The 14,875-nt window shown below is 45.5% G+C and overlaps 1 protein-coding gene across 1 annotated transcript in view; it reads right to left on the bottom strand.

The window, feature by feature from the left end:
• Positions 1-3,027: 3,027 nt before the first annotated feature.
• The window catches only part of CHAC2 (ChaC glutathione specific gamma-glutamylcyclotransferase 2), a 30,486-nt gene continuing 18,638 nt past the window's right edge, over positions 3,028-14,875 (bottom strand). The window contains exons 3-4 of the mRNA XM_056568025.1: positions 14,283-14,318; positions 3,028-3,559 (exon numbers count right to left, since the gene is read on the bottom strand). Coding sequence (XP_056424000.1) covers positions 3,176-3,559; positions 14,283-14,318 — 420 coding nt within the window. The 3' untranslated portion in view covers positions 3,028-3,175. The remainder of the gene's footprint in view (positions 3,560-14,282; positions 14,319-14,875) is intronic.

A 14,875-nucleotide genomic window follows, 5' to 3' on the forward strand; every position in this document is an offset into this window, starting at 1 on the left:
CCTTGCTCTAGCTTCTGAAATGTTCTGAGAGCTGGGAGAAGAGCGGACGCATGGATCTACGGGGGCGCAAAAAAACCACCTCACACCGGCCTGGCTTCATGTGATGTTGCGCGTGCTGGAACACGCCTCCTTCCGCTCCTCTGTGAAAGAGCGCTCCTGAGCTACCGAAGATGAATATATAAAAGGTATTTACATGTGGTTTACAACCGCAATAAACACAGGGATAGGCTTAGAGTTAGGGACAGATGGGCAGGGGCATTAGGGAAAGTTTAGTTGATGACAGGTGCTCTTTAACAAAGTAGTGCCTAAGCAAGTCCAGGATGGCTGCATTTCTGACGCTAATCTACTCACTGCTTCTGGGTGAAGTAACATGTGCAGTGATGTTTCGAGTGGGCATAGCAGTGCACCAAAGGGACTAGTGAAGAAAATACTAATTTACATATTTGTATTTTTAAGTGTATATATTTAAGTAAATATCCGCACTACTAGACAGTACGATAATTTTAACTCATCATCTTAATTAAATTCCTCATCTTAAAAGGAGTACTCTGAACTCTGCTGCAACACCCCAGACATCTGGTGCTCAGAGAAAACTTCGCTCTGTGCCGGATGACTGGTGATGCAGGGCAGAGTGACATCACGGCCACTCCCCCTCAATGCAAGTCTATAGACTAGCATTAAGGGGGCGTGGCCATGATGTCACGAGCCTCCGGCACTGCTCTAAACGAATGCAGAGTGCAGTAGGGAGATCGCGGGGTCCCCAGCGATGACATCTTATCCCCTATCCCTTTTGGATAGGATGTCTAGGGGCGGAGTACCCCTTTTTAAATTCCGCTACTTCTGATGTGTGAACTGAGCAGCAGAATCCCATTTGTATGAATGGGAGGCTGCTGCAAGTGAAATGTCCATAGGGTGAACCTGGCCTATATGGGGGAAACTTTTCAGTAACCACTTACCTAACTGCACAATGGCAAAAAAAAGCATAACTGATCTGCGCTTCTGCCAGGCTTTATATGTTACCTTCTATATTTTTCAAGTTACTTTATAAAAAAAAAAATTATAAATAAACAGGGTCCCATTATTGTAGTGATTCACTAGAGTGCTTCAGACACAACATTTTTTTTATGCTGTCTCTAAATAAGTTAGCTTGGATGAAAAGCAACAGATACTGTAGCCGGAACACGACCACCCTGGTTCTTCATGCTTCTGTGTAGGTCAGTGGAGTCATCCATAATAAAATACTGTGATGGAATTATACTGATAAAAAGTAATGGAATTGCTGGGCAGTGCAGAATTACAAAGAAAAGATGGCTAGGAGTTGTAGTTTTGCAACAGCTGGAGGCACACTGGTTGGGAAACACTGTTTGAAGGGGTGGAAAACTTTTTTATTTATTTAATAAACTGGTGCCAGAAAGTTAAACAGATTTGTAAATTACTTCTCTTAAAATGTTTTAATCCTTCCAGTACTTTTTAGCAGCTGTTTGCTACATAGGAAAATCTTAATTTTTTTTATTTCTTTTTTTTTTGTCTTGTCCACAGTGCTCTCTGCTGACACCTGATGCCTGTATCAGGAACTGTCCAGAGTAGGAGAAAATCCCCATAGCAAACCTATGCTGCTCAGGACAGTTCCTGACACGGACAGAGGTGTCAGCAGAAAGCACTGTGGACAATACAAAATAGAAATTCAAAAAGTAAAGAATTTCCTCTGTAGCAGACAGCTGCTAAAAGGTACAAAAGGATTAAGATTTTTTTTTTTAATAGCAGTAATTTACAAATCTGTTTAACTTTCTGGCACCAGTTCATTTAATGGAAAAAAAAAAAAAAGTTTTCCACCGGAGTACGAGCGGACCCACAGCAGATCGACTGTTGAAGGACCGCTGCATGGTGCCTTTACCTGTGCTTGATCAGAGCGACAATACGCCGCTACGAGCTGACACTGCTATGTAGCCACCCATGCGCGGTGTACTCGTGCACATCGCGGCTGCTCCCCCTGCTCCATGAGCTTGGGCGAGTGCTGCCACGATGTGAGAGTATACTGCGCATTGCGACTTGCACATAGTGTGGCTGCTCGTAGTGGTGTATTGCCGCTCCGAGCAGGCACATGTAAAGCCACCATGCAGGGGTCCTTCAGCAGCATAAAATAGGCTGTGGGTTTGCTCGTATGACCGTACCCTTAGACAATATCGTGCCCCAGTGTTAGGCCTCCTTTACATTGCAGAATAGCTGCTTGGAAAAAGTTAGTGTGGACAGTTTACAGTTGCAGGCAGGAGGAGTCTTCATAGACAGCAATGCAGAAAGAACAGGCCTGTTCATTCTTTGTGCGGAGTCCTGAATTTTAGAGGACACTGCTGCAATGGAAGTTCAGAGAGGAATTTTTCCACTGGATTCTGCTTGGAAATTTCACTGTGTGAATGGGGCCTAAGTGATCAATTTCACAGCAGCACCATCACCTTGCCAGGGGAAAGCAAGCATTACAGAATGATCATACATATCAATGGGCTTGTGTAATACAGGACAAGTCCTCCAGAGTGTGAGAAGTACCCACCTCTACTAATTCAGGTACTCTATATAGAAATGGGTTTTCAAGAACCAGGGAACCCTTTACGGGTAGGGTCACACGTAGCGCATCCATAGCGTATTGCACGATGCGCTCACTGCAGTCACAAGAGTGAGCTCCCTGCTGCGGACGGGTAGCTCTGTGTGTCTGCTCATAGCAGCGGATTTCTGCACATCTATTACGAACAGGCACTGTCTATAACAGACACATCATGTGACCCTACCCTCAGTTATTAGAATATGTGCAGGATGTGACATTAATTTACACTTACTGAAGATATACTCTAACTTCTAATACATTGTCTCACTACAGTGTTTCCCAACCAGGATGGCCCCAGCTGTTGCAAAACTACATATCTCAACTTGCCCAGACAGCCAAAGGCTTCCTGTTCATGCTGGGAGTTGTAGTTTTACAACACCTGAAGGCACCCTGGTTGAGAAACACTGCCTTAATAAATATTATGCGTTAAAGGGTTTTATGTTCATTAAGGAAAAAAAAAAGCACTAAAACAATTTCATATAAAATAGAAATATCCCAATAAATACTTAGCAATGCATAAATAAAAGCAGGACACATTGTTGTACTTGTCTCCATTCCTAGGTATGAAGGGGAAACAATTTATATACAATTTACATTTTGGTGTCTCTCCAAAAGTTCCCTCACTAACTTTTCTAAGGAAAAAAGGTGCTCGTCTGCGTCTTCTGGTACGAGGCTCCTGAGTGAATCTGCAAGTTCGAACAGGTATTCGGTATTTTTCCCACTAGGCCCGACAGCATTAAAAATCTGTTCAGCGATGTCTTCTAAGGGAGCAGGTCCGAGGTAATTGGGGTTATCACAGGTTCCGATATACAGAAGCACATTGAATGGTTTTATTGAAGGATCCTTTGGGTAAAAGACAACAGTCGTAGTCCGGTAGCCTCCTTTCTCTCTAAAGTCAAGGTAGGCCTTTACTTCTTCCTCCTTTCCTTCTGGGAGTCTGTATGCAACACCCCATACACAGCCCTGGTGAAATAAAAACAGACTATTAATCCTAAACATACTTTCAATGACCTTGTGGATAGGTTGGGTTCACTACTGAGTTTCTGAGCCAAATTTCGTTTTGAAGTCATTCTACCTGGAAAATCCCACCCAAAAAATGAACTTGTTGAGTGGGTGGATTTTCGCTCTGCAGATATTGTAATGTCTGCGCAGCCCTAGTGACAACTGATTCAGTCTGCATTGGCCATGCTCAGAAGTACCAGATGGAAGTTTTACCAGGCCTGATATACAGTTGTAAGTGAACCCTTTAAAGGGTTTCTCCTGTGCTTACACATCTTTTCCCCTATCCAAAGGATAGGGGATAAGATGCCTAATCGCGGGAGTCCTGCCGCTGGGGACCTTCGGGATCACGCACGCGGCACCCCGTTTGGAATCAGTTCCCGGAGCGTATTCGCTCCAGGACTGATTACAGGCGACCACCGGGCCGGCGGTGTGTGACTTCATGCCTCCGCCCCTCAATGCAAGCCTACAGGAGGGGGCGTGATAGCTGTCACGTCCCCTCCCGTAGGCTTGCATTGAGGGGCGGGGCATGACGTCACACGCCGCCGGCCTTGTGGTCGTTGGTAATCAGACCCGAAGCGAACACGCTCCGGGGACTGATTACAAACGGGGTGCCGCGTGCATGATCCCGGGGGTCCCCAGCGGCGGGACTCCCGCGATCAGGCATCTTATCCCCTATACTTTGGATAGGGGAAAAGATGTGTAAGCACCGGAGAACCCCTTTAAAACCATCTAAATTAGTGATAAAATGTCTATATCCATATCCTCAGAGTTGGAGTTTTTTTTTTTTTTTGCCAGTTAAAATCCAGTAAAATGATAGACACCCCCCCCCCCCCCCCCCCCCCTCAGTGTCAAACAAGGTTTGTCGGGATGCAGTGGAGCTGCTTCCCCCCCCCCCCATTTTCTTTCATTCTTCTGCTCCCAGAAATAGCAGCTGAAAGGAAGAGAATGCAGGTGTGAGCCTAGTCTTATTGAGTAAACATTCACAGTGCAGGGAGAAAAGATAAATCCCTGTGTTACAGGGGGTGGCTGATGCAAAAAAATAAATAAATCCAAACACTTACGCGATAAGTGTCTGATAGCGGAGGATCCGACTGCTGAGAACCCCCACAACCTCTAGAATGGGGCTATGGCTTTCAGACAGTGCCGAAGATGCAAGAGTACAGCAGTCAGGCATCTCAGGCACTTCTATAGAAAAAAAATGGTGCACATACTGAGTGCCAGGGCCCTGTTCTGGAGATCATGGGGGCCCCAGCAGTCAGAACCAGACACTTATCTCCTACCCTGTTTTTTTTTTTTTTTTTTTTTTAAACTAGACAACCCTTTTAATTAACTTCAATTGGCAGCAAAATCTCCTGAAGCAAACACGTGTGAACGCACCCTCAGAGATCATTTGAATTGTGAAGAATGGTGGAGGGCGCTTCATGGTTTGGGGCTTCTCTGCTGCCTCATGGCTAGGGTGCCTTTTCTCCATTAAAGGAGAACTGTGGCGCAACACTTAACTTCCCCTGTGCCCGGGCTGCAAAAACTAAAAAAAAACGAAACTTTAACTCACCTTCATGTTTCCCGTTTGCGCTGTTATTGGCGTCCTGTTCTTCCGGCGCTGCTCTGCTTCCTGGGCTCGGATCGTCTCACTGCAGTATCGCAGGCCGCAGCAATGTCCCGCCTTGGCCGGTAATAGGCTGAGCGCAATGTCATGTAAGGAGCCCGGCTAGCAGGGAGAAGGCGGGGCCCGAGCTCCTTACATGACAGTACACTCAGCCTATCACCGGCCGAGGCGGGACATTGCTGCAGCCTGTTATACTGCAGTGAGACTATCTGAGCCCAGGAAGCAGAGCAGCGCCGGAGGAACGGGATGCAGATATTGGCGTCACAGGGGAACATAGGAAGGAGAGTTAAGATTTGTTTTTCTAGTTTTTGCAGTCTGGGCACAGGAGAAGCTAAAAGTGTTGTGCCGCAGTTCTCCTTTAAGAGAACAATAAATTCTAATCTTTATAAAAAAAATCATTTTGCAAGGGAATGTGAAGGCAGAAGTGTATAACCTCATGCTGTAAAAAATGTTAGGTGAATGGCCAGGACCTGAAGAAGACCGTACATGCAAAGCATCCAAAAATATTGATGAAACGGGGAGGAAAGGTCCAAAATTTCTTCTCAACAAATCTCATTTGCTAATACATTTGGTGGAGGTGACTGCTGCTGCTTAGTTTCACATGGCCAAGGTGTTTTTTTTTTTTTTTACCCTAAAACGGGCCGTAGCACAACTAACCCGACTGGGTCCCGACAGATCCATTGACTCAAATTGTGGTTAGTCAGGGATCTGGTAGCTTACCAGAGTTTATTGCAGAAGAAAAAGTGTATACAATTTTTTTTTTTTTTGCTCTGGCAAACTCCTATCGTTTTGACAGAATTGCCGACTGAGCTCCCTTTAGTGGAGTCTGACAGTAATGTGAACCTACATTAACTGGGAACTACAGATTATTCTTTTAAAGGGTTTACCTTTTTCCTCCTGCACTATGGAGGTTTACTCAATGTTTTCATTCGGAAAAAAAAAAGTAAAACTATTTTAGAACATTTACTTCTTCTTTCACCTGTATTTTGTATATGTATTCAGATTTTACATGCTTTTCTATGGCCATCCAATAATCTGTAATATTTAAATTATCCAGAGAACTATTTTACTGTATATTTGCATGGGTTCTAATACCAGTTTCCAAATGTTTATGTAATAAAGTTTGATGGTGAAATGTGCAACGCAAAAAATAAATAATTAGAGGAAGGTGAAGCCTGGACGCGGCTCCTGCAATGACAATTGAGGCTTAATATCTGAATAAACAACCCCTGACAATACACTGGACATAGGGGGGAGATAATGGTGTGATAAGGACAACTTTAATGAACTGTAAAGCACACAGAAAGTGACAGAACAACCAGCGGGAAAAAACAATTAGCCCAGGCTGCGTGTGGATGTGTTTACTACTGAACACATCATGACACTATTACATTCCATCTGCTATTATGCAGGACACTGGCCTACCTACTTTATTATAGGGTCTCTGTACAACTGCAGATCTACATTTTATTTGGTTTAGGGACTGTGAACACAGCCATATTATGTGTCCATTTTTGCCATAATTTTTATTTTTTTTTAAATACTAGAAAAAGCACTTATGACTACTGTATATACTCGAGTATAAGCCGAGTTTTTCAGCATGATTTTTCGTGCTGAAAACACCCCCCTCGGCTTATACTCGAGTGAACTCTCCACCCGCAGTGGTCTTCAACCTGCGGACCTCCAGAGGTTTCAAAACTACAACTCCCAGCAAGCCCGGGCAGCCATCGGCTGTCCGGGCTTGCTGGGAGTTGTAGTTTTGAAACCTCCAGAGGTCCGCAGGTTGAAGACCACTGCAGCCTTCGACATCATCCAGCCCCCTCTCACCCCCTTTAGTTCTGTACAGTACTCTCCTCCGCTCGGCGCTGGTCCGGTGCTGCAGGACTGTTCGGAGAGGAGGTGGTCCGGTGGGATAGTGGTTCCGGGCTGCTATCTTCACTGGGGGCGCCTCTTCTCCGTGCTTCGGGCCCGGCCCCAGAATAGTCACGTTGCCTTGACAACGACGCAGAGGTACGTTCATTGCCTACATACTTCTGCGTCATTGTCAAGGCAACGCCTCTATTCCGGGCCCGAAGAAGAGGCGTCCCCAGTGAAGATAGCAGCCCGGAACCACTATCCCACCGGACCACCTCCTCACCGGACAGCCCTGCAGCACCGGACCAGCGCCGAGCGGAGGTGAGTACTGTACAGAACTAAAGGGGGTGAGAGGGGGCTGGATGATGTCGAAGGCCGCAGTGGTCTTCAACCTGCGGACCTCCGGAGGTTTCAAAACTACAACTCCCAGCAACTCCTACAACTCCTACCTTGCTGGGAGTTGTAGTTTTGAAACCTCTGGAGGTCCGCAGGTTGAAGACCACTGAGGGCGGATGATGAGAAGAGGATGATGAAGGGGGGGGTGTGGGATGATGACAAGAGGATGATGAAGGGGGGGTGTGGGATGATGACAAGAGGATGATGAAGGGGGGGTGTGGGATGATGAAGGGGGGGGTGTGGGATGATGACAAGGGGATGATGAAGGGGGGTGGGGATGATGAAGGGGGGATGTGTGGGATGATGACAAGGGGATGATGACAGGTGATGATGATGAGGGTCTGGATGATGACAGGCAGTGATGATGATGAGGATGTTAATGACGGGTCTGGATGATGACAGGGGGGGGGGAGATGATGTATTTCCCACCCTAGGCTTATACTCGAGTCAATTACTTTCCCTGGGATTTTGGGTTGAAATTAGGGGTCTCGGCTTATACTCGGGTCGGCTTATACTCGAGTATATACAGTACTTTATATTTTTGGTGCCGACCATATAGATAGGGTGTAATATATAACTTTGTGCCACCAATAGTTACTAAACAAATCATCAGAGGTGTGAAAAACCAAATGTTGCACAAGCATGCTGCACACCAACTGGGATAGTGCCAACCCTGATTCACGTTTCAGCAGAGCCTATGGTTGGGTGCCATCGTCTTAAAGGGACAACTGTATTTGCTGCTAAGAGTTGTGGACAATGTTGGATAGCTGTTAAAGTATAAAAGCAAACCTTTAACTTTCTGTTACCAAACAGATAAACAGACTTGTAAATGACTTCTATAAAAAAAAAATCTTTACCCTTCCAGTACTTTTTAGCAGCTGTATGCTGCAGAGGAAATTCTTTTCTTTTTTTAGTCTTGTCCACAGTGCTCTCTGCTGACACCTCTGCCCAGATCAGGAATTGTCCAGAGCAGCATAGTTTTGTTATGGGGATTTCTCTGTTATGGACAGTTCCTGATACGGGCATCAGGTGTCAGCAGAGAGCACTGTGGACAAGACAAAAAAAGAAAAAAAAAAAGAAAAGAATTTCCTCCATCATACAGCTGCTAAAAAGTACTGGAAGGGTTAAGATTTTTTAATAGAAGTGATTTACAAATCTGTTTAAACTTTCTGGCACCAGTTGATTTAAAAAAAAAAAAAAAAAAAAAAGGTTTCCACTGGAGTACCCCTTTAAGTGAGGTGGCCCTTGAGCAGCTTGGCCCCATCTTAAAAACCTATTTTAAAAGTCTAGCAACCACTATCAGCTCAAGGAAATGAAATAAATAGCTGTTAGAGACAGGAACCCAGAAGTATGATCTAAACAGGGCTACTCCTGTTTTTGTTATTTAGCAAAAAATAAAAATACAGCCTTCACACTCGAGCATAAAAACACTAAATCCTGCTTGTGAAATGCTAAGTGTAAAAAAAAAATATCATCTGTCCATACAGATGGCATACTACCAGCCACCCATCAAAATAGACAACAGATGTGTTACTTACACCAATCACAATGTCCTCTTTTTTAAGGGTGCGTTCCCACCTGGCGTATACTCAGTGTATTTCACTCTATAAAAAATTTACTGCAGCAGCGGGAAATATGCTGCATATTCCTCGCTCACTATACACACGGCTTTCCGGCGGCAGCCCTATGCGTGTAGTGAGTTTTGGAGGCGGGGCCGTGTGCCGGCATGACTGACGCGGCTCCGCCTCCAAAACTCACTGCACACATAGGGCTGCTGCCGGAAAGCCCTGTGTATAGTGAGCGAGGAGTACGCAGCGTATTTCTTACTGCTGCCGTAAATTTTGCGCAGCCTGAAATACGCTGCGTATACGCCAGGTGAGAACGCACCCTGAAGCTGGAAATCTCCAGATTTAATCTACCATCTGAGGGTCAGGTTCCTCACAGCCAGTTTGCAGACTGAGTTAGGGTCTATTCACACAGCAGAATTTCCGCACAGATTCCGCCTCAAATTAAAACGCAATAGAATTATATGGGAAAAGTAACAAATTAATCCTGCACTCATAGCGGTCCATCTACTGAGAAGGAGGCATCCTGGAAGCAACGGGGCTTGGATGGGAGCTCGTAGGCAAAGACCGGTGGTCGGAAGAAGTGCTCATTAGCATGAAACCACCGGTTGTTGCCTCTGAGCCCCCGGTCCAAGCCCCGATGCCTCCTTCTCAGTAGCGGTGGACCGCGGTGAGTGCAGGATTCATTTCTTTGTTACTTTTGTGTTATTTACCTGCTACCATCTTCTATCCATGCACCTCCTTGCCGCCCCATGAATTGCTTTTAGTAGTGCTGTTCTCTTATGGAAGCGTCTCCCAGGTGGCTGATTAATTGATCCAGGGGCATACTTGAACGGTGCCTCCTATTTCCTTTCACTTTTCTGCATACAGCAGGGGGGGGGGGGAGCTAAAACCTCTCGCTCCCGCATGCCTTTCTATGGGCTCCCGTATGTAATTCATTTCAATGAGCCAGCCGGAGTGAAACGTTTGGTCCGGTCAGCTCATTTTTGCGCCGTATGCGCTTTTCCCCTGGATCTAAAACTGTGGTCAAGCACGGCTTTAGGTCCTGTTGTAAAAGCGCATACGGCGCAAAAATGAGCCGACCGGACCGAACGTTTCACTCCAGCCGGCTTATTGAAATGAATTACATATGGGAGCGCATAGAAAGGCATATGGGAGCGCGAGGTTTTAGCTCCCCCCCTGCCGTATGCGCTCCCGTATGGGAGAAAACGTGATGTGAACCCAGCCTTACTCCAAGTCAATCGCACTTCTGTGAAATCCCACTGTCCACTCAGGAAGCAACACTGATTGACAATTTCACATGCTGTTTCTGCAAATGGAACAGACAACAGGTGGAAATTATAGGCATTTAGAAAGACACCCCCCAATAAAGGAGTGGTTCTGCAGGTGGTGACCACAGACCACACTCAGTTCCTATGCTTCATGGCTGATGTTTTGGTCACTTTTTAATGCTGGCGGTGCTTTCACTCTAGTGGTAACATGAGACGTAGTCTACAACCCACACAAGTGGCTCAGGTAGTGCATCTCATCCAGGATGGCACATCAATGCGAGCTGTGGCAAGAAGGTTTGCTGTGTCTGTCAGCGTAGTGTCCTGACCTTTGAGGCGCTACAGGAGACAGGCCAGTACATCAGGAGACGTGGAGGAGGCCGTAGATGGGCAACAACCCAGCAGCAGGACCACTACCTCCACCTTTGTGCAAAGAGGAGCAGAAGGAGCACTGCCAGAGCCCTGCAAAATGACCTCCAGCAGGCCACAAATGTGCATGTGTCCACTCAAACGGTCAGAAACAGACTCCATGAGGGCCCGATGTCCACAGTTGGGGGGTTGTGCTTACAGCCCAACACCGTGCAGGACGTTTGGCATTTGCCAGAGAACACAAAGATTGGTAAATTCGCCACTGGCGCCCTGTGCTCTTCACAGATGAAAGCAGGTTCACACTGAGCACATATGACAGAGTCTGGAGATGCTGTGGAGAATGTTCTGCTGCCTGCAACATCCTCCAGCATGACCGGTTTGGCGGTTGGTCAGTAATGGTGTGGGGTGGCATTTCTTTGGGGGGGGGGGGGGGGGGGGGGGCGGGACGACAGGCAGCACAGCCCTGACTGCCATTAGGTACCGAGATGAGATCCTCAGACCTGTTGTGAGACAATATGCTGGTGGGATTCACCCTGGGTTCCTCCTAATGCAAGACAATGACAGGAGTTGGAGTATGCTTTAGTCCAGGTCTGGGAGGCCATCAGGAGCATGTCCAGGCGTTGTAGGGAGGTCATACAGGCACGTGGAGGCCACACACACTACTGAGCCTCATTTTGACTTGTTTTAAGGACATTACATCAGTGTTGGATCAGCCTGTAGTGTGGTTTCCACTTTGATTTTGAGTGTGACTCCATATCCAGACATCCATGGGTTGATAAATTTGATTTCCATTGATAGCTACATACGATGGGTACCTTGGATAAAAACAGCTATTTAACAGTGTCTGCAGCATTAAGCAAGCCAGTAAATAGAGCTGACAGATTCCCTTTAACAATCTCATTATGCCACTTTGCTAACAATGGCGGTCATAGGCCAGACAAAGTTTCCAGAGTTTTAGTCTGGTCTATTTACAACTAGAGTGCTCTTCATGCCTCCTCACAGTCGCTTTGTGCCTATGGGAGTCATGTCCTCTCTGTTAGTTGATTGACTGGCTGGTATCCAATAGGAGCCTGGGCATAAGTGGATCTATACTGCCGATTTGAAAAACGTGCTGCGAGGGTGGAGTTTTCATTCTGCTGATTCTATTACACCAATGTGGGCTGTGGCTGCAGTTCTATGATACTCCCCTTTGTTGAATCAGGCGTAGGTGTAACGTGAACAGTTTATTGGATTTACCTGGATCGCCTCCTCTCCTGATGTCTGAATTTGAACTTTATTAATGGTAATGTTTAGTAACATATAGGATTTATTAATCAGAGTTTAAATTTGTTGCACCAGATGGAATAATACTTCTGTATGTGTTAAAACATGGCGTCTGTGTAAGTTTTCATGTCTGCATAAAGAACCAGTGAGAATATGCTGACCTCCTTTTGCTTTCTTCTGGATTTTCCATTGACTTGCGTGAACTAACCAGCCCTGAATGGACTGTTGTATTGTTACATTGTTGGGACTTTTGTGCTGCTGTCATTCTTCCATTTTCTACATACACCCGTTGTCACATGAAACACCCTCGCGATCCAGAACATATATGTACCATGGCTATGAATACAGAGAAGACAATGGGAAAACCACTTGGCCTTGTTGTGTACTACATATCATTTGTTTGATACAGTCAGTCACACTATGTTTGCCTAAGTAATCCCAAGCTGGTAAGTATCAGTAAGAATGTGAAAAAGTAGATGTTATCTAAAATATCAATGGGAAATATCCAGGCCAGCATCTCTCTGTATAAGGGTATTTGTATATACATCTTTTTGAGGGACATTTTTAGTTTGTGTCAGTTGACTTGAGGTTTGTACTTGTCCCATATCCCAAAAAAGAAGGAGAGTTTCAGGACCTGTTAGGATGTCGCCACCCCCAGACAAAGGCTCTGCCGAAACATACATCACTGTATTGGAATTGGTACCGATGAACTCTTATCCATTAGAAATAGCTCTAAATGGTTACACCATATACCATAATTTGGGTTATGATATCCTATTCTTAACCCTGCATGTCTCTCTATCCGGCCTCAGTTTCTGTGTGACTTATTTTTAATATACCTTGTAATTCTTATCATTGCTAGTTGCCAATAAAGAATCTGATATTTTATACTCATTGATTTAGGCTCAATAGTTGCACATAGGGGTAAGATCCACTTTGTACACCATTCATTGACTTCTGTGGGCCCATTCTGGATGTCTAAGATTTCAAAAATGTTCCCATACAAAGTAGCCCTCTTCCAGAAGGAAAAGAGCTGGAGTTCTAGTGACACAGATTGGGGTTAGCTTCTCTGTAATTTAATGTTTGACTATTTAAAATGCCGAGACAATACTGTAGAAAACTGCAAAGGCCACAGCCCCAGTCTGGAGGCTCTGGTCAGTAGTAAGAGAGCTGAAGTTTATTGGTTACAAAAAGCGACGTTGCGGCTCCATGTGAGCCTTTAAAGGAGTACTCCATTGGAAAAAACTTTTTTTTTTTTTTTTTTTTTATCGACTGGTGCCAGAAAGTTGAACAGATTTGTTAAATACTTCTATTAAAAAAATCTAAATCCTTTCTGTACTTATCAGCTGTTGTATGCTCCACAGTAAGTTATTTTCTTTTTGAATTTCCTCTGTCTGACCACAGTGCTCTCTGCTGACACCTCAGTCCATTTTAGGAACTGTCCAGAGTAGGAGCAAATCCCCACAGAAAGCCTCTCCTGCCCTCGACAGTTCCTAAAATGGACAGAGGTGTCAGCAGAGAGCACTGAGGTCAGACAGAAAGGAAATTCAAAAGGATTAAGATTTTTTAATAGAAGTAATTTACTAATCTGTTTAACTTTCTGGCACCAGTCAATTTAAAAAAAAAAATAATCCAGGGGAGTACCCCTTTAAAGGCTCACATGGAGCTGAAACTTCACTTTTTGTAACCAATAAACTTAAGCTTTTACTGCTGACCGGAGCCTCCAGATTGGTGCTGTGGCATTTGTAGTTTTCTATGGTCAGTTGCTGGATTGGCAGTCCAGGTGACTACGGGCACATCGGATGGGTCCAGTGCTGTCCTCCACACCTTATCAGTGCAGATCAGTGTGCTGGGTGGTAAGCTGGCCATTGATGTGGGACCAAGGTGGTAATGTGTTTGATCAAGCTCTTTTCAATCCGGAGGAGAACTACTACAAAGTCCTCTACAGCAACCATAAATTTGTACTTTAAGAAGTCGTCCGGTATCAAAAAAACGTATACCATGTCAGATCCCGGGGGCTTGGGGGGTTGTTAGGTAGTTTGGAGATATGCGACGGTCCGTTCGCTGGGACCTCCCTAGATCTTCTGCTCATGGCCCCTGCTCTCTACATGAATGCAGTGTTGACCATGGCACGAAGCTGTGGCTGACATGCCCACTCCATGCATCTCTATTCATGCAGAGAGCTGGGGCACCAGGAGTGAGATTGCAGGGGGTCCTAGCGGTCAGAACCCCGCAATTTGAAATTTATTTCCTATCCTGTGGATAGAGGATACATTTTTTTTGATACTGTATAAATCCATCAATCTTTAATATACTCTAGAAAACGAGATGTAAAACAGTTTAGGAGTATAGGTTATATTTACCTCCGGATCTTCAACAAGAGTGACAACTCTTCCAGGCTACAACAAATTAGAAAAGAAAAATATATATGTTATTTGTCTACAGAATGTTACTCTACAGAAGTGTTCCCTCTCCATTGTGCCTCAAGCATGCTGGGAATTGTAGTTTTCCATCAGCTGGAGGCACTCTGACTGGGAAACACGGTGTGAGGTCCAGAACACTCTGGATCAATGTATAGAATACCTTTGTACATTGCTCCGAACGCTGGAGCCGGGAGCTCGTGATGTCATAGCCCCGCCCCCTCATAACACTCCCTGCCCCCTCAATGCAAGTCTATGGGAGCGGGCATGACGGCTGTCACGCCCCCTCCTATAGACTTGCATTGAGGGGGTGGGGCGTGACATGAGGGGGCGGGGCTATGATGACACGAGCTCCCGGCATTGGCTCCAGCATTTGGAGCAATGTACAATTTTCTTTTGTACCCTTCTATAGATCTGTGCCTCCACACAATCCTGTCTCTAAGCTTTACATGCACTACTTTCCTCATGGCTTGGTTTTGCTCCAATTTTGCATTGTTACCCATCAGGCCTTAGACAGACAGGACTGTGTCTTCCCA

The sequence above is a fragment of the Hyla sarda genome, chromosome 3 (assembly GCF_029499605.1).
Source record: "Hyla sarda isolate aHylSar1 chromosome 3, aHylSar1.hap1, whole genome shotgun sequence".
NCBI lineage: Eukaryota > Metazoa > Chordata > Amphibia > Anura > Hylidae > Hyla > Hyla sarda.